The sequence below is a fragment of the Adiantum capillus-veneris genome, chromosome 5 (genome assembly GCF_014529385.1).
Source record: "Adiantum capillus-veneris isolate H3 chromosome 5, ASM1452938v2, whole genome shotgun sequence".
NCBI lineage: Eukaryota > Viridiplantae > Streptophyta > Polypodiopsida > Polypodiales > Pteridaceae > Adiantum > Adiantum capillus-veneris.
The window spans coordinates 2,493,695-2,514,627 of NC_140935.1; the positions used below are offsets into that span (position 1 = coordinate 2,493,695).

A 20,933-nucleotide genomic window follows, 5' to 3' on the forward strand; every position below is an offset into this window, starting at 1 on the left:
GCAAGCTAGTCTTTCATGCTCGCACAAATCACATTGAGGTGCATAATGACTATGTCAAGGAGAGACTCTCAGCTAAAGAGATTAACTTGGCTTACATGTCGACACAGGACAACTTAGAGATCCGATCACAAAGGCATTGCCTCGTGAGAAGTTTGAAACTCTTCGCAAAGCTTCGAGCTTGCTTTCCTTTGTGGATTGATCATGTCCATAGGGTATGACACTTGCTTTTACTCTATTGCTAGCTCTCTTTCACTATATCACTCCTAGGGGGATTTGTCACCATGTATATGGTAGTGATGGGTGTAAACACATTTAGGACTGCTGGGGTACTTTTTTCCCTCAGTAGGAGATTTCTTTCCCCCATGCTTTGTATATTTGCCCATCACTCTAGGGCCAACTTATCTTGTATTTGCACACTTAGCAATACATATGTCTTCTTCGTCTCCAAGCTGTGTGTGCATTCTTGCAACCCTAAATCCAACATCTCCCTCTCCATAAGGCTACCCGATTTGCAAAATTGGATGCCTTTGAGGGGGAGACCAATATTGCAGGTGAAAAACAAGTTAAATAGAGCTAGTAATTACCTCATTTATGAAGTTCTACGCCTTTACAAAGCACAATAATTAATGAAGAGGTTAGCATATCTTGTTGCATAGTGGAAAGGCCCTTTTGAGGGGGCCCCGACCTCATAAAATCTGCCTTTTTACACTATGTCAATGTCTGATCTCGTGACACAGGCAATCTAAGATTTTGATTCTCAAGTCTTTTGGGCTCTCCATATTGGACGCGTTGAATAGAGGTGTTTCTTCCTGGTGATGGCTACATAATCAAAGCAAAGCGGTTGTTTGAACGTTGTGATTAGTGACAATCTACACGCATTAGACATCCTAGACACAAAATTTCTCCTGCTCACCACACTAGTTTGTAGCACACATTTAAAAGAGTCTCTTTTCATCCACAAGGTCACCGAGTTTAACAGTTGCATGATTCTCAATAAGGGACCCTTTCATGAGTATTCGTGAAAACAGAAAAACCGAGAGATGGGGTACCTGGGAACAGCCTTCCTGAACGTCTCCCCTTATGCCTTCTCTGCAGTCGGCATCGCCATTGCCATCGGCGTCTCTGTTTTGGGCGCATCATGGTAAGCGAGGCTCTCTGGGTCTTGTCAAGCACGCCTATTGTGCAGATGGGCGCTAATTATTTTCTTTTCCTGACTAGGGGTATCTACATCACTGGTAGTAGCTTGATTGGAGCAGCCATAAAAGCTCCACGGATTACCTCCAAAAACCTGATCAGGTAGCCACTTTCTTTATCAGTCAGTTCACGTTTCTGAAGGATTTTAAGATAGAACAGCTCCTATCTCTCACGGAAAAAGGATCATTCCACTAAAAGAAAGTAACTTCTGTGTGGGGATTCAATGTCCTGCACAGGGTTTGTCCCCAGAAAATCTTTATTTGCGTAGATCGATCAGATGTGACAGATCACAGTCAGCTATCAGCAGCCTCAAATTGTCATGAAGCAAGCATTTCTAATTCCTACCTGTCACAAAAGAAAACGTCAATCAGATCAAGAGTGTTGTGTGCAATGTTAGGTCGAGTAACACACAGAGGGACCATGGCTCTTGTTATTTTCCATTTTCTGTCATTTTCAATGCCAAAAGACTTGTTAGTTAAGAGAAGTGCTTATCCTCCAAGTTTTGCTTTTGCTTAAATGAGTATGGTGAAGAGAGAAGTGCCCATCCTCCAAGTTTTACTTATGCTTAAATGAGTACGGTAAAGAGAGGAACTTTCTTTAGACACACCATCGACACAAAGTGTTGTTAGAGTATTATGTTTGCCTGAGATGCTTTTCCTCATGCTTACAAGCTTCTCATCTCACGTGTAGGGGCCCGTGGTTGTGGGTTGGCCACCCGTACACCGCCAGACAGGGATCTTAGGCATATTTAGGATTTACATTAACACTTTGCTCGTCTTAGGCCTGTTTTGACCATTTTATCATTTTTTAGAATGAGGGTTTTGTTTCTGGCGGTGGTATTTGACGTAGATATTTGCGTGACCTTACCCTGGCTCACCACATCTGTGGCCTAGGGGGCTCTTTATCCTTTCTATTGCATGATTTGCAGAGTTTGCCATCTGGAGTTATTGGGCTTGCCAGCCTTTTTTATTTGTCTTTGTTTTTTTGCACGTGCCATTGTCTCACACACTTCGACATGGTATCAGAGCATGAGGCCCAGACGAGCTAGATCTGCAATCGCCCTCCTTGGAGGAGCTCTTGAGCACGCCTTTGTGACGAGAAAGTTCCCCTCTGCACCAGTGTTTTTTGTGAGCTTGTGGAGGATTTGCTATTTTTTGCTGATGTAAAAGTCGAGATTCGATCTTACTTTTTGGTGAACGGTTTGGCACTCCGTCACTAGGTTCTTCTCCATTGCATGCACAGTCATTTAGGAAGCATAGTATTTTTCCAGTCACTCTACATGGAATGGGTATGTTCATGATTTTGTGTTGGAAGTGGTTTCAGGAATTTTCCTCCTCGGAGATTCTTGACGGAGGTGGACCTACGTCTATAGACATAGTTGGAGCATTGAAGCCACAATAGATCCTTTTGTCGCTTTTGGTGCGGCCCAAAGAAGCAAGCATTGCAGACCTTCATGAAGTTTAAGTATTGCGACCCACGCATCAGAGTGGGCCAGCGAAGCGTTCAGATTTCCAGAAGTTGTTGGTGCCCTCCCTCGACGCCATACAGCTCAGTACCAGTACCTAACTTTGAAAAGGAGGGGATGTCACATGCACATCTAACCCTATGTGCATGTGGACAAGCTACTTCAGGTCTAGGGTTCAGGTCAGCTTAGGAAGTGTTCTGACACCTTTGTGAGCCTGTGCGCAGGCTGTGCATGTCCAAGCACTTAGAGTAGTTGCATATCCTCTGGTTGCACACAGCATGATCATCAGCATGACAGTAAGTACCCATCATGAGCATTTTACAATGCACAGAACCCATTTTTCACTTATTATTAATAAGTGACTTTGTTGGGAAACTGGGTAGAACAAATTTGCTTAGTTCTTAAAAGGAACCTAGCGCTAGCACTATCTGGCAGAAGGGGCAACAGAAATTCCACCGACTTACAGTGCGCCTTCTCAGCAAGACCGGCAGGAGGCCTAGCGTTTCCAGCCAACAGCAGATCAGTTAGCGTTTTGGCTACAGTTTCAGCCTAGCGTTTTCAGCAGTACCAGATCAGCCCTGGCGTTAGCAGATAGCAAATCAAGACCATCGTTTTTGCTACAGTTCCTCTGGCTGTTTCAGTTGCAGACTTGACCTAGTGTTTTGCAGATTTCCGGTGTCAGATCAGCCCCTAGCATCAGCATTTTCAGTTTTCAGTACTTAGACACAACAAGATCACCCCCTAGCCTCAGAGATCTCACCTACCCGCAGCAGATCCTCGCCGTACCGTCAAATCAGCCAGCGTTTTCAGTTTCAGCCCGCTGTCCGCAGATTTCAGCATCTGTGCCAGAATTCAGCAGAAGTTAGCGTTTTCCAAATTTCAGCCCTAGCGTTTTCAGATTTCAGCCCGTCCTGGTCATTGTCATCATTGTCGTCGACATCGTCGGCAAGTCCATTGCATCTATTCCATTGTACCAGATTTGTGCAATCAATAGCATAGACCTCTCTCGCCATGGAGAGGGGGGTCCTTGGAGGAGGGTTTGAGAACCATTTGGTGTTGTATTCTTCTCTCTCTCTCTCTCATTGTCAGTCTCAACACCTTCATTCAGAGTGTCATTCACTTTGTTTGTGATCATTGCACTCTCTCAGCACCTTGATTCACAGTCTCATTCACTTGTTTGTGATCATTGCACTCTCTCACTAAAGGAACGGAAGGCTCTCCCTTCTCTAAGTAAAAGGAACCCTTGAGCACAGTTTGGAGCACTCATCTTGAGCAAAGTTCAACATTCACATCCGTTGCACCTTACAGCTCGTCAAGCCCCAGCCTTCGCGTATTCTCAAAGCAGTTCAGCACCAGGAAATCAGCATTTTCAGCCCACAGCCCTGAGCGTTTTCAGTTTTCAGCCCTTAGCCTCGCCGGACTGCAACTTCCCGTTGCAGATTCTCGCCGTATCGACCACTAGTAGCAGATCAGTCAAGTGTTTTTAGATCCAGCAGACAACAGCCAGCGTTTTGCAGATTTAGCCCAGATCAGCCAGTGTTTTTGCATTTCAGCCCTAGCTCGCCTCGGCGGTTGCAGATCAGCCCCAAAGTACCGCCACAGTAGCAGATCCACAGCAGATTACCTAGCATTTTCAGATTTCAGCCTTGACCACGTCGTCGTCGTCGACATCGTCATCGTCATCGCCGTCGTCGACATAGTCTTCCTCAAGTACCACAGCATGTAGAAGCATTGTACCAGACTTTGTGCAATCTAAAGCAAATACCTCTCTAGCAATAGAGAGGAGGGGGGCCCTTAGAGGGGAGTTTGGGACCCCATCTGGTATCGTGTCCTCTCTCTCTCTCTCTCTCTCTCTAGCACTCTTACCCGCAGTTTGCATTCCACTCTCGTGTTTGGTCATTGCACATTCTCTCATTCAGTCAAGGAAGGCTCTCCCTTCTGTCAGTAAAAGGAACCTTGAGCACTTATTGTTCACTCATCCTGAGCCATACACCATCATTCACTTCCGTTGCACATTACACTCGTGTGATTCCTGAAAATGCTGTTTTATACTCGGTATGGACATTCCCAGTTTTCGGTTTTACCCTTTGGGTTGACCAACGCTCCTGCTACTTTCCAACAAATTATGAATGATCTCTTTCATTCGAATTTGGGGAAGTGGGTTGTTGTGTTCCTCGATGATATCTTGATTTACAGCAAAACACTCGAGGAGCATCTACAACACCTTTGTCTCGTCTTGCGTGTTTTGAGGCGAGAAAAGTTGTATGTCACAAGATGGGCACCACGTGCCAATAGAAAAGAATAGACTGAACAGACTCTTAGCACTTCAATAACAATTGAACTGAGAGAGAGAGAGACGACACGCAACACGGAGTGGCGGAATTCCACCCCAGAGAGTATTGGCCCCAAACCTTGGCGCCCCTTTCGGTATTTCTTTATATTGCATCAACATAGTACAAGCCGATACTCCAAATTCTGCACCTTCTCTAGGAAGCATGCCAGAGAATCAGTCCTAACCTCATATTTAAATGCCCTAGGCCCCAAAAGCAGTTTACAGTGAAAAGCCTTCAAATTCAAAGCATCTGGTCCAAAAGCGATGCTCAAAAGCTGCCAGTGTAAAATCTGGAATTCCGTACAGCTGCCACGCCAGTAGTCAACGCAAAACACGGAAATCCATACAACATGCCACGTCATCAACCAACGTGATTTTCGAAAATCTGCCACGTCATCAGCCAGCGTCGCAATTTCTTGTGTGTGTATGAGTCCTGCTTTATTCTAATTCTTTATGTCACTTGGAGCCCCATTGGACGGGGTCCCCATAAGTTGGTAGGACTTCTTCTTCTATTACTTGTTCTTCTTAGGCTTTAGGCCCCTCGACCGACATCTGCAAGTTGGCTCCCTTCATCAGGGCTTTGACACGTCATCAGTTTGTGACATTGTATGCGAAGTAAAGCAAGTGCGGATTTTTTCGCACCGAATTGTTGTATCTAGGTCATGTCATCTCGGCTGATGGCATTCGCATTGACCTCGAGAAGAGATACGTGCTGTGCTGGATTGGCCCATTCTTTGCACGATTAGGCAAGTAAAATCCTTATTAGGTTTTACGTCCGCTTCATGGTATGGACGGATCACCATTCTTTGAAATATCTATGTGATCAGTCTGACCTTCATGGTCAATAGGCAAGGTGGGCCGAACTCATGGAGGAGCTCGACTTCGAGATACACTACTGTAAGGGTGCTACCAATATGGTAGCCGACGCCCTTAGTAGAATTTCGAAGGTCAATACTCTTTCGTTTGCTGAAATTTTGATTGATTTCTTTCTTTCTCTCAAAGGGCGTTGCCAAAACGATTGTCAATTTGGTGCAATCTGGCAATGAGTCTAAGAGGGAATACGTAGCCCAGGAAGCTATGGCAGTCCGGACGCCTCTGAGCTGGCTACAGAGAGAAAGGTAGCGGAGAAGTATTCCATTCGTAATGGATTACTTTTCAAGCAAGGCAAAGTGTGTGTGCCCGTTGATGAGGATATTCGAAAGCAAATTTTGTACGAGTGTCATGATGCACCTAATGCAGGACACCTTGGCATACACCATACTTTGGCCTTGGTTGGCCGGTATTTTATTGGCCGCACATGAAAGCTTTTGAAAAGTATGTGCAGGAATGCACACAATGTCAACTCAACAAAGCTGAACGACAAAAACGCACCCGGTTATTACATCCTTTACAAATTCCCGATAGCAAATGGACCAGCATTTCTATGGATTTTGTAGTTGGATTACCCCGAACCAACCGTGGACATAATGCCATCTGCGTCGTTGTCGATTGACTCATGAAAATGGCACGATTTATCCTTACACGTTCCACTGTAAAAAGCGGCAAGCCATGAGTTAGCTCAGCTCTCTGCGGAACACTTATACAAACTATATGGTTTCCCCGATGAAATTGTTAGTGATCATGATCCAAAATTTACAGGCAATTTTTGGCAAACGATCTTCGAGAAATTGGAGACCCGTCTCTTCATCCTCATATCATTCTGAAATTGATGGACAGACCGAACGCACGAATCAACCTATGGAGGACATGCTATGAGTGTATGTCTCTTGACGTCAATTTGATTGGGAACACTATCTCCCACAGATTGAGTTTGCTTATAACAGTATAAAGCACTCGGCTACTGGCTATAGCCCGTTTATGCTTATGTACGGTTATGAGCGGAAACCACCAATTGCCACTAGATTCAAGGGATCAAGATGCGATCAGTAGTCAATTTCTTGCACATATGCAAGAAATGCTTCAGATCGCGAAAGAGAGCATAAAGACGGCATAAGATCGTGCCACTTTAGGCCACTCCAAGCTCATTCACATTGAGAGCCACACTGAGATGCGGTTTTGGTTGACACGGGAGGATTGGAGGCAGGAGGTACAGGCAAGACACAGGCAAGACGGCGCTGACAGATTGGTCTGTCCACTTCTCTTCTCAGAGATTATTCACAGCACAGACTTCTCAGTCTGGCTTCTCTTCTTCATAAAGGATGATTATGGTGTAGACAACTTGGTCTGACCACACCTTTTCCCAAAGGCCCTTCACAACACAGACTGTTGAGTCGCTTTCCCCTCATCTTGGATTACCCTACCTACTGACAGGACACCATCTGGTGGTGGCCCATGCGCGCTATCGGTGACTGCTGCAACTAACGATAGCTTCTACAATGCAGACTGTTCAATCTGGCTTTCCTTGTTTCGGAGGATGTTTATGGCACAGATTGCTACAGCTAGCCTTCTTGGAGTTTTACACAGCTTAGCTGTTAGATTCTTCATCTCCAGATGCTTCGCACACTGTCTATAGGCTCTTCACACACATCACGTGCACTGGCCCTTGGTTGTGGGTTGGCCACCCGTACACCTGCTGGACAGGGATCTCAGGCACACTTAGGGTTGTTCAACACATTTCCCACTTTAGACCTGTTTTGGTCACATATTCCCCCATTTACATTGGAGGGTCATATTTTTAGGTCATTGGGCTATATTGAGGATTATTGCCCGACCAGACCCTATTCTCCTATATATAGGAGGGGGAGCACCCTCTTTTCTCATTGTCTTGTATTGTCTCACACCATGTAGCCATCTGGAGTTATTGGGCTGCCAGCCTTTCCACCATCTGCCTCCTGTCATGTCTCTTCTCTTTCTCTGGTGCCATTGTCTTTCTCTCTCTCTCACCTTCCGCTGCACACTCTGACTTGGTATCAGAGCTTCTAGGCTGAGGATCAGCCATCGCCTATGCTCCAGGAGGCTTGCGTGACTTTTTCATCGCGGAGGATCTGCTTTTACCCCACTAGCGTTTTCTCCTTCCTAAGGGCAGCGTTTTTCTGCCATTACCAGCGTTTCGTGGTTCAGCCTTGTCCTCTGCACTCTGAGCTTCATCGCCCTCCTTCCCCCCTCACCATCGCCACCTTTTGCTGACCCTCATCGCCAGCGTTTCAGCCACTTATCTGGCCCTCAATTTGGCAAGGCCACAACAAGGTTGACCTGCGTTTTCACATACAGTTTTCAGCCAAGACTTCCTACCCTTTTGGCAAGCTGTACCACATGTGTATTCAGCTCATTCAGATCGTGTGCTTGGACAGCCAGGTGTTTCCACCTCTGGCCCCCGGTTTCCTCATCTGCAAGCTGTCTGCATCTCGTGACTTTGCCGACGATTCTCTGACTTCTACCTTGCTGATTTTCAGCCTGTTTTGGTGTATTTACAGTCCTCACCTACACTCTTGGCATCCGGTGATTTCATCACTTGGCGTTTTGCTCAAACCCCTTGTGTTCTCGCGATGTTTCCAGCTCCCTTTTGCTTCGTTTTCAGGTTTTGGACAGCACCTCTACTCTCCCCCTTCAGCATCCCTTCGGGTTTACCTTGCCTCTCCCGTCACTTACACCCTACTTCGCGGTCATTTGGCGTTCTATCCGGCGCAGTTATTCATATCCTCTTCTCACTTTTGCTCCTTTTTGTTCGACATTGAGACATGGACTCAGATATAGGTTCTGGCACAACGGACGGATCTCCCTCGACATTGTAGATCTTCCCTCCTCGAGGCTCTCTTGCCCTCGGGAAGATGCAATGGATTGGATCGGTACAGGTACTTATGTGGACGTGGCTTGTGTTTTCTACCGCTACTTCTCCCCCAGTAACCCTCTCTCCCTCTCCCTCGAGTGTTCTCTCTATTTGGGATTGCCCTATCCACCACCTCCATTAATTTCTATACGATAGACACGTGCCTCTTGGCACATCAGACACTTCTTTTGGACATGTACTCCTAGATGTGAGTATCCTTTGGCATTTGGATGCCTGCATGGTCTCTTCCGGCACACTACTTCATGGTGGCTCTTTTGCCTTGCCTCTACTTGGCAGAGCCTCTTCTTTGCTTCTGCTTGGTCCTGTGGCTCCTCCACTTGCAGTTTGGATGTACCTATGCACTACTTACATGGTGAAGACCTCATGGATGTTCCTTGCTTTGCTGGACTACTCCGAGGCTATGACTTCTAATACCGGTCTTTCTTCCCGATGCATCCTCTCAGCCGTCCTTTACCTCACCACATTCCATTACTTTCCCGGGGGGAGTTCTGCTATGTTGCACGTCTTTACGACTTGCACTTGCATACTCTCTTGGATATTTTGTCCAGACCCGAGTGGTGGATGTGTTGCCACAGGTTGACTTTCCACAGAATCTCCTCCGACTCTTTTGTACGATATTGTGTGTTTGCCATGGAACGACAGATCATATTGCAGCTTATATATATACCCTTGGGACTACTACTCTCCTGGAAGATTGCAGATATTGCGGTCTCTACATGGATGGATTGCTTATCTTGTCATCTTGTCTACTACGGTGGACGATGCCTTCCCTATTGAGCCTCTTCTTCCTACTCTTCCTCCCTCTTCTGCTAGAGCTTCTTTGACTTGGATATGCTACTGGTTTCCCACCTCGGCAGTTTTTTCCTCTCCTCGTGGTCAGAGTGTTCCTCTTCAGGGGGGGTCCCCATGTCTTGTCTCCTGCTGCTACGTCGGGTCCCTCCATCCTAGTGGTGATCATCACCGATGGGCTATTGGACGCTCATCTTAGGTTACTTCCTCATATAAATCCTCTTCAGCGACTTATTCCGTAGCTTGCCACTCCATCAGCTTCCTTCTGCGACTTGATCGGAGTTTCCTCACCCTTGGTCATCATCACATTGGTGCCATATGGATTGTCGTGTTGTTTGGCTGGCGCTCCTCATCCTTTTCTCCCCAGGGTTTACATCCTCTCCAGATTTACTAGGTGTGTTGCATTCTCCTCGACAGCTTCTCTGCATCTGTTGTTGAGGGGGGGTGGGGGGTGTTAGATTCTTCATCTCCAGATGCTTCGCACACTGTCTACAGGCTCTTCACACACATCACGTGCATTGGCCCTTGGTTGTGGGTTGGCCACCCGTACACCTGTTGGACAAGGATCTCAGGCACACTTAGGGTTGTTCAACACATTTTCCACTTTAGACCTGTTTTGGTCACATATTCCCCCATTTATATTGGAGGGTCATATTTTTAGGTCATTGGGCTATATTGAGGATTATTGCCCGACTAGCCCCTATTCCCACCATCTATCTCCTCTCTCTCTCTCTCTCTCTCTCTCTCTCTCTCTCTCTCGTGCCATTGTCTCTTTCTCTCTCTCACCTTCCACTGCACACTCTAACATTAGCCACATGGCCACACTGGGTTGCAGGTTCATGCATTGACAGGCTTCCGATCATGCTCATGACGATTCCTAGGCTTCCCCATTTTCTCAAGACGTTTTGACTACAGACACCACAGATCCTATTGGGCAGGACACTTGCAGGTCTATTGGCACTTCTTTCACGACAAGGAGTTGTTTTAACTTTTCACACTCAATTCGGGACCTTCACGCAATATCTTCACCCTATATCAGTGGAGTACAGGAGTTTTCTATAGTGCTTGTGACGACACTTTCCCATGGAGATCTCTCAGCGGTCGTGACACCCCAGGCTGCTGCTACACTCATGGAGTATTGTCCTTCATTGGACATTGCAGTTGACATCTTCATCATTTGCCTCACATCTTCGGCTTCATGCGGTTTGTTCATCATTCGTTGCTGAGAGGGGGTGTTAGATTTACACCACTGTGTTGCGTCACATAGGTCTAGGGCATGCATGTACGGCTAGTATGTCTCCGGGCTGGCCACCCACTGCATTGTCCGAGCGCCCACTTTGTTCGGGCGCCCTTCATATTTCTTTTTTGTGTTGGGTCGTGGGGGCTTTGCCATGCACTGCTCGACCTCCCCCTTGGGCACCTATATATGGGGGCAGGGGGGGTACTCACTTCTCAGTCATAGACTCACATCTGATGTATTGAGGGTCTCTTGCTCTGGTATTCAGTGGGGGGCTGATCGTCCGGTTACCCCATCTCTGGCGGTCTCTCTCTCTCTCTCTCTCTCTCTCTCTCTCTCTCTCTCTCTCTCTCTCTCTCTCTCGCACATGCACTCTCACAAAAAAATGATTCCCAACTTCATAACCGAGGATATTGTTAAGGACAGCAATTAAAAATAAGAGGGGAAGTGTTATATCTCGAGACATTAGGATGGGCGCATGCAGTTATATTCGGCGATTGTGAACATGGCCCTTTGGTTATGAAGTCCTATAAATAGGACTTGTCTCATTTGTGAGACATCTTGTGTGATCATCACACTTGGACCCGTACTGGTGCGGGTTCGGTGGTATGGGACACCGGCCCTTGTGGCAGAGGCTAGCTCGCTTGGCTGTAGGCTTCCAGGCTCGAGGTTGAGCTCATATTGGCTCTATGGTTGGGAGGTGAGCTTGATGTCGGCGCACTACATGTGTCTAGGTGTGAGTTTGGCTTGTGTCGTGTCATTTGTAAGGTGCAGCGGAATGAATCTTGAACTTTGCTCAAGATGAGTGTTCCGAACTGTACTCAAGGTTCCTTTTTACCTAGGGAAGGGAGAGCCTTCCGTTCTTTAATGAGAGAGTGCACAAAACGCCAGGCTGCTTGTGGATGAAAATGCTAGGTCCTTGCAGATGCAAAAACGCCAGCCTTGCTGATGTGGGGGGTCTTGCTAAGAAGTTGCCTGTTGAGCAAGGTGCTCCTGCTGCCTCTTCTGCGAGAAAGTGCTAACTTTGGTTTGCTTATATACAAACTTAGCAAAATTGCCCTACCTACTTTCCAACAAAAGTCACTTAAAAATAATAAGTGAAAAATGTCAAAAATAGGGAAAATAGGTCTATGCACTGTAAAAATGCTACTGATGGGATCTAACTAGAATCTGATGGTCATGCTGTGTGCAGCCAGAGGATATGTATGTAATCTAAGTATCTAGACCTGCACGGTGTGTGAACAGACTCACAAAAGTGCCAGATCACTTCCTATTCGAGACTGACTTGACTGAACCGAACCCTGGTCATGCTGTAGCTTGTCCATGGACACATAGGGTTGGATGTGTCACGTGACATCCCCTCCTTTTAAAAGTGAGGTACTGGTACCGAACTGTATGGCGTCGAGGGAGATCGCTAACAACATCCGGAATCCTCGAAAGGACTCTTTGCCAGCCCACTCTGATGTGTGGGTCGTGCGATACTTGAACTTCATAAAGGTCCTGCAACGCTTGCTTCTTTGGGCCGCGTCGAAAGCGACAGAGTCTTCTCTGGCTCCTTCAATGCTTCAACTTTGTCTGGAGTCATTGAAACCGGCCTGTTCAATCCAAAAAGGGCGGTAGACTTTACTTCAAACCTTGATTTAGCTTTCACCCATTATTAGTCGTCTATTATACCTGTACTTTCAAGACACAACAAAGGGGAGAGGGATAGAGGCTGCTAGATTGCACCTGTATGAGTAGACGAACACCAGATTGGCCCCTAACTTAGGCGCCCCTTTCGGTATTTCTTTATTGTTCAAAAGAGGGAATAAACGCTGTGGTTCCCTACAAGCTGCCCCGCACAAACTCAGCTGAATTTCCACTGTTCCAGCCCGATTTCGGCAGCATAATTGTACTAGAACCCTTCACAGTCAGTATTCCCACGCATTGAATGACTTTCCCGACGCATACGGGCACTTTGCAAAACCTGGCGAGAATCTGCAGCACGCTGAATTCTCTGTTTTCAGCCCTGAAAATGCGCCAGATCACCTGTACAGCGGTCCCCTTGCATCCCCGAACCTCCTGGGGGTATTAGGGTCCGTTTAGGGCCAAAACCCTAAACCTGCAAAAATACACAGCAGGCTGTAATTCACTGTTTCGGGCTCCGTTTCGCGTGCCGGTCGCATCCGTAGCAAGTCCCCGAGCTCCCGCACCTATAGGGCTACTTGCCCTTTGAATCGGACGAGATTTCTGGCGTGAAACCTCTCCAAATTCACCTGTACATACGGGGGGATTAGCCGCTAGCTAATCCAGTACCTGTGCAAGAGGCTCTTGCCTCGGCAATCGCGCATGAACCCACACAACTGTACATTGGTCAAATGAAGAGCCCACTAGAGGGGCATAACATACTGCCAAAGGGGAGAGAGAGGGCAGTGCGTAGCGTGCAGGGCATCACTCCTGGCACCGCACTGTGCATAAGAGGAAAAGCAAGCACTCCATAGCTCTTAACCTGTGACAGAGACTTGCAAAATGAGCCTCCCAGCTATAAATCACGTTTTTGCCTTCTCTATAAGTAGTAAACTGGCCTCAGAGTGCCAAGTGTCACTTATTTGTGCATTTTCCCGCTTTAGACCCTCGGGTCTAAAAATATCTCACCTGCAGCCTCTGTTGACTTGGCCACAGAGTAACAAAATGATCCCCATGTCAAACTGCACGTAATGACGCGAAGACATTTTCAGGTCCCAAAATAGCAGTTCCCTAAATTTTAGGAGATGCTGCCATTGTATCTTTCTAGGTCATCCGACCCTCTTTGTACACTGTGGCCACATCCAGAACTGAAATGTAGCCTCTATAGCAAAGGATTCCACTTTGGTTAGTCAATGACCCCACTTGGCTAACCATAGTCCTTAGTGCTCTCTTGCCCTCAGGCCTGGACTCCCTTTGGACAGTTCCACACTAGCTATGCAATGCAGGGCAGTTAGATTTCCCGAGGGGTGTTTCCAAAAAGTGAAAGTAAATAGATAATAAGAAAGAAATCAACAAAAAGGATAGATAGTAGTCACACGCTGGTGACATATCCCCCTCTTGAAATCTCAAACGTCCTCGTTTGCATCTATGTCGTAAATGCTTACTGTCAACACTGATGTATTCAACACCTGTCGACACATATACGACACATACATGCTCATTGTCAACCCTAGTGTATTCAACACCTCGTCGACTCATGTATTGCGTGCGTGTGAACCCTGTCTCAATGACATAGTGGTAGCTTCGCACTCTGCCATTGCTTTGAGTCACTAACTTTCCAATGACAAAATGGTAGCTGCACATTTTGCCACTGTCTTATAGTACACGTTGGATCCCGGAACACTTTCGAGCATACCCAAACCGACAGTTTAAGAATGCAGTTACACATGTACTCTTCAATAGAAGCAATCATTGTATCCTTGACAAACTGACAAGAAATACTCACTTCTATAGCACTAACCAAACTTTTGGACATTCCATAAGAGCAATTGCCAAACTGATAATCTGTACAGCTCTAACATTCATGTAACAGGTATTTGATTTGAGCTCACTTTAAATACCATGTACATCATTTGTTTCAGAAGCCATTGTCACATTGACAATCCATGTAGCTTTGAAACTCAAGGGGTCAAGGTAGGTTGCAAATCGAAGGCTTCAAGGTAAAGTGATAACACAGTTGGTGACTCTGCAAGTTCACCTTCTTCCATCCACTTCGCATCCATTGGTGGATAGTTTCTGAACTTTACCAAGTAACGCCTAGCAACCTTGCCTTTGACTTTCCTTTCTTTGTGTGCCAAAATCTGTTCAGGGACCAAGATCTCGTCAAGTTCCTCGACTTCCGGCTGATCTTTAGCTGGCATATCTTCTGGCACATCACCCACATAGGGTCTGAGAAGACTCACATGAAACGCATTGTGAATCTTCCAACTGTCAGGCAATTTCAGCCTATATGCAACATCACTGATTATGTCGCATACTTGAAAAGGCCCATAGTAACGCATGCTGAGCTTTGGAAACAGTCTTTCCTTGCCCTTCATCTTCTTTAACCTTGCCTTTTCAAAGCGTAAAAGCACCCAATCACCAAGTGAATATACCACTTCACGACGGTGACGATCAGCTGCTTTCTTTTGTTTTGCCTGAGTCCTTTCTAAGGCCACTTTGACCTTCTTGTACATTTCATCCATGTCCTGAACATACTTATCTGCTTCAAATATCTTGTCCTTTGTATGCAGTATGGGAGGAACTTTCTTGCCACCTTCAACTATCTCTAAGGGTGCCTTGCCAGTTGAGGAATGCACTGTATTATTGTATGCATACTCCACCAATGGCAAATACTGCTCCCACTTTCCTTTATGCTCTGACACATAACACTTCAGCAGATCTAGGACAGTAGAATTTGCCTCTTCTGACTGCCCATCTGTTTGAGGATGAAATGACGAAGAGAATTTGAGCGTGGTGCCCATATTCTCAAACAAGCCTCTCCAGAACAAACTTGTCATGCGTGGATCACGGTCGCTAACAATCGACTGTGGCATGCCATGATACTTGAAAATATTGCTCATAAACAAGCGTGCCATCTGATCTGGCTTTATCTTCTTCCTGACAGGAATAAAATGAGCCTGTTTGCTGAATCTACAAATAATGGTCCAAATACCATCGTTTCCTGTCTGTGTTCTCGGAAGATCAAAGATAAAATCCATAGCAATACTTTCCCATGGTTTATCTGGAATAGGTAGTGGTTGCAATAACCCTGGTGCCTTTTGCCTGTCAAACTTGACCTTTTGGCATATTAGGCATTCTCGCACAAAGGCATCCACATCTCTTCTCAATGTAGGCCAATAGAAGAATGTCTCAACCGCTTTAACTGTAGCATCGATACCACGATGCCCTGCATACGGTGGGACATGACTCTCTTCCATAACTTTGCGTCGCAATGGCTTTGTGACACACAATCTGCCATGCATCATCATGAACCCATCTTTGAGAAGATAGTGTTCATGACGTTGTCCATCCATTAGTTGCTCGAAGACCCTTGTAAAATCTTCATCATTTGCATACTGTTCTCTCATATCATCAAGTTCATGATGATAAGGAATTGACACAGCTGAAATTTGTGGCTTCCTTGACAAGGCATCAGCCACAACGTTCTTCTTGCCTTCCACATGCACAATCTGAAAATGGAACATGGACAAGATATTTGCCCATCGCATATGCTTCTCAGATAACTTTGTTTGTGTCAAGAAGTATCGCAAGGTCTGATGGTCCGTTTGGACAACGAAATCTGCACCTAGCAGGTAGTGTTTCCAACTTAAGAGCGCATGAATCACAGCCAGTAACTCTTTCTCATAGACCTGCATGGTCATCTCTGGCCCTTGCAAAATTCTGCTCTCATAGGCTACTACCCTGCCATCTTGCATTAGCACTGCACCAATGCTACTACCGCAGGCGTCACACTGGACCACAAATGACTTCCTAAGATCTGGCAACACAATGACTAGATCTGAAGTCATCTTTTCCTTTAAGAGATTAAAAGCTGAAATCTCTTTTTGTGTCCATCTAAAGGTGACTGCCTTCTTTTGAAGAGCATGTAAAGGTGAAGCAATCTCAACGAAATTTCGGATAAACCTTCTGTAATAGGAGCATAGTCCCAAAAAGCTTCGGACATCATGCACCATCTTCAAATTTGGCCATGACTTGATCGCTTCAACTTTTGCAGGATCCATTCTGACACCATCCTTTGAGACAATGTGTCCCAGAAAGTGAATCTCTTCCAGAAAAAACTCACTTTTCTTTGCATTGATGAGCAACCTATGACTGCGTAGCTCTTTGAACACAATGGCCAAGTGATGCCTATGCTCCTCTTCATTCTTTGAATAGACTATCATGTCATCAAAGAATGTACCAACAAACTGCTGGTGTGGACGGAAAATTCTGTCCATCATCCTATTGAACGTAGCAGGAGCATTTGTGAGACCAAAGGGCATCACTAAAAATTCGTAAAGGCCAAACGTTGTTCTAAAAGCAGTCTTGTGCACATCCTCTGATCTAATGCGGATCTGATGGTACCCACTCTTTAGATCTATCCTGCTAAATATAGCTGCTCCTTCTAATTTGTCCATAATATCATCAATTCTAGGTATAGGGAACCTAGAATTTGCAACTTGCAACCGGTTTACTAATGTTATTCTTATCTTTTTTCTTTACTTCTTTTTTTGCTTTTTGATTTTGTAGCTTATATAGATAAAAGCTTCGATCCAGTTTCGCTCACGACTTCCCCGGACTTGAACCGGTGCCGTTTCACATGGGAATGCTCTATCCAAAGGTAGCGGTAGGCTAGGTGGTCCCTATGCTGGTGGGCAACCAACTCTACTTGGGCATCAGTTTGCTACTTTCCCTAATCCTAGTCGGTGCCTCTTTTGCATTTGCTTGATGGTATTCTTGTTCAGTGCACGGTAGTCGATGCACATACGCCATGAGCCATCCTTTTTCTGCACCAACAACACTGGAGAACAGAATGGAGATGAACTGGGCTGAATCAGCCCCTTTTCTAACAACTCCTGTACTTGGCCCATTATCTCTTTCTGCTGAGCCGCACTAACCCTGTACGGAGGCTTATTTGGTGGGCTACTGCCTGGCACCAAATCTATCGCATGGTCCTCGGGTCTCTCTGGCGGTAATTGAGACGGTAATGAATCGGAAAAACAGTTACTATACTGTTGTAAAAACGTTGACCTTTCTTTATCTAACATAGATAAATTTGATTCATCACAATCTGACACTTGACGTGCAAAAACCAAGTACGCAGAAAGATGCTTTTTCATTATAGAAGTAATAGCAGAAGCTGATACAGTAGGAATAGACTCCCCTTTAAGCTTTACATTCAGAATGTGAGTCTTTCCCCTGCTCTGTACAGTGATCTTTTTGTTGTAGGCATCCATGATTCCCTGTACACGAAACAACCAAGGAATACCTAACAACACATCACATCCGTCCAGTGGCATGATATAAAATTCTTCAGCATCTACATAGGACTGGATATGTAGACGCAACTTTCCAATGATGGGCGTCACAGCCTCTGTATGGCCAGGACATGCCAAACCTGCCTCTGCTGTATACCCAATCTCTTCAGGTCTGATTCCCAACTTTGAAGCCAATTCTGGGGAAATGAAGTTGGCTTTGGCACCTGGATCAAAGAAGATAAGCACTGTTTGATCCTTGACCTTTCCCCATGCTTTGCAAAGCTCACTTGCATCTGAATTTGGCTTGTCGCCCACCATATCTGGCACTAGACCAGCCATGGGCTTCTTTCCTTTCTTGTCTTCCTTGTCATCAGAATCAGCTGGCCTTTTCTTTGTAGGACAATTGTAAGCAATGTGGCCAGGTTGCTCACATATAAAGCATTTGTTCTCTGTCCTCAGGACCTTCTTTTGCTCTTCTGACTTGCGAGGAAAACGTCTTTTCCATTTCTTTGCTGGTCCTTTTTCTGATTCAGCCGTAGCTTTGTCTTTCCCTGCGTTGGCTAACTCCTGAGTCCCTTTAGGAGCCTCATTGGGAACGTGCTTCTTGGCTGAATTTTTCTTGCCTGATCCTGCCTTGACGCCAGTGTTAAATTCACAATCTTCTCCCTTGAGCAAACCATTGCCAGTGTTTGCTACCTCGATGAGCTGCGTCAAAGTAGTGACTTTTGTCTTCGTGCAGTATTTTCTCAATCCTTTGGGTAGGCCACAACAGTATTTTTCAATCTGTTCTGTCAATGGCACAAACCTATAGGAAGTTACTGGAAGTAGAGCTTTCCAAAACTTCCGATTGTAATCATCCAGATTTTTGCAAGTGGCAGCATTAAGCTGGTGCCATTCTGTCATGACATCTGCTTCAAAGTCATCAGATAACCATGCTGCTGCAAAAATCTACTTGAAATAAATCCATGTGGACGGAGCTTGCCCTTGAAGCAATAAAGTTGTCCACCATTGTCCCGCATTCCCTGTCAAGAAAGTGGCTGCCTTGCGGACCTTTGAAGCCTCTGTAAAGTTTCCCCCTGCATAGGCCTTGTCAAACTGCTGGAGGAATGAGAGAGCCTTCTTCCTGTCATCAAACCCTGTAAAGGTCGTGAATGTCACACCTTTGCCACCTTCTTTGTACGGAGTTGGCCTCTCCAGCGGTGTTAAATTGTCATATGGAAGTGACTGAAACATGGGAACACTATTAGGGTTCATCTGTGTTCCTTGGCCGCTATTAACTTGACCTGGAAATGCCATATTTGGCTGCTGATTTGTAATTCCAGCCATACCAAAATTTGCATGTGGCATCCCAAATTGGCCCTGAGTGTTTTGAAACCCTGGTAGCATGCCTGTGACACCATACATGGGGTTAGGCATCATTGTTTGAGCACCCCCAAACACTGTTCCTGGCGTGTAAAACTGATTTCCAGGTGCATGACCAACCATGCTCTGGAATACCGATCCACCTTCAAAATAGCCAGGGTGTACTGAAGGTGGTGGGAAGACCTGTTGCATAGCCTGTAGGTTGCTTCCCTGCCCATTAGAACCAGCTATAGGCTGCTGAAAGGTGGCGGGCTGAATTGGTACAGCTTGAAAAACTGGCATCTCAGCCACCTGTTCTTGCACCTTAAGCATAGGTTGTGGAGACTGCATGTTCTCTGTCAAGTGTACAGGTGTTTCCATTGAGTGTGCGGTATGAATCACCTGTGCTCGAGCCTTGGCAGGCTTTTGAATATGATCCAGTGACCCAACTTGCTGAGACGGAACAGGAGGTTGCAGAAAGGCTAAAAACCTCGGATTCTGCATTACTTGTGTGAACATAGCCACAGCAGTAGCCAACTGGGTCTTGAATATATCATCATCTGTCTGTGGTGGTCTTGACGACTCACCCACTTCATGTGTCTGTTGACCCTGTGAAGAGGAAACCTCTTCAGTCACATCATCTGGTCTGTCAGCCATAATTACAATTCCCTGTGTCTGGTCTATGATCCCCTGTGTCTTCAAGCCCAAAACTGACCAAGGCTCACTTCTATGGGAAAAAGTGATTTGATCCCGTCGATGGAACCATGAAACCGGCCTGTTCAATCCAAAAAGGGCGGTAGACTTTACTTCAAACCTTGATTTAGCTTTCACCCATTATTAGTCGTCTATTATACCTGTACTTTCAAGACACAACAAAGGGGAGAGGGATAGAGGCTGCTAGATTGCACCTGTATGAGTAGACGAACACCAGATTGGCCCCTAACTTAGGCGCCCCTTTCGGTATTTCTTTATTGTTCAAAAGAGGGAATAAACGCTGTGGTTCCCTACAAGCTGCCCCGCACAAACTCGGCTGAATTTCCACTGTTCCAGCCCGATTTTGGCAGCATAACTGTACTAGAACCCTTCACAGTCAGTATTCCCACGCATTGAATGACTTTCCCGACGCATACGGGCACTTTGCAAAACCTGGCGAGAATCTGCAGCACGCTGAATTCTCTGTTTTCAGCCCTGAAAATGCGCCAGATCACCTGTACAGCGGTCCCCTTGCATCCCCGAACCTCCTGGGGGTATTAGGGTCCGTTTAGGGCCAAAACCCTAAACCTGCAAAAATACACAGCAGGCTGTAATTCACTGTTTCGGGCTCCGTTTCGCGTGCCGGTCGCATCCGTAGCAAGTCCTCGAGCTCCCGCACCTATAGGGCTACTTGCCCTTTGAATTGGACGAGATTTCTGGCGTGAAACCTCTCCGAATTCACCTGTACCTGCGGGGGGATTAGCCGCTAGCTAATCCAGTACCTGTGCAAGAGGCTCTTGCCTCGGCAATCGCGCATGAACCCACACAACTGTACATTGGTCAAATGAAGAGCCCACTAGAGGGGCATAACATACTGCCAAAGGGGAGAGAGAGGGTAGTGCGTAGCGTGCAGGGCATCACTCCTGGCACCGCACTGTGCATAAGAGGGAAAGCAAGCACTCCATAGCTCTTAACCTGTGACAGAGACTTGCAAAATGAGCCTCCCAGCTATAAATCACGTTTTTGCCTTCTCTATAAGTAGTAAACTGGCCTCAGAGTGCCAAGTGTCACTCATTTGTGCATTTTCCCGCTTTAGACCCTCGGGTCTAAAAATATCTCACCTGCAGCCT

The 20,933-nt window shown here is 46.2% G+C and overlaps 1 protein-coding gene across 1 annotated transcript in view; it reads left to right on the top strand.

Annotated features, from left to right (window-relative positions):
- The first annotated feature begins 983 nt into the window (after window positions 1-983).
- The window catches only part of LOC147456783 (V-type proton ATPase subunit c''2-like), a 31,422-nt gene continuing 11,472 nt past the window's right edge, over window positions 984-20,933 (top strand). The window contains exons 1-2 of the mRNA XM_086511918.1: window positions 984-1,141; window positions 1,219-1,296. Coding sequence (XP_086368044.1) covers window positions 1,041-1,141; window positions 1,219-1,296 — 179 coding nt within the window. The 5' untranslated portion in view covers window positions 984-1,040. The remainder of the gene's footprint in view (window positions 1,142-1,218; window positions 1,297-20,933) is intronic.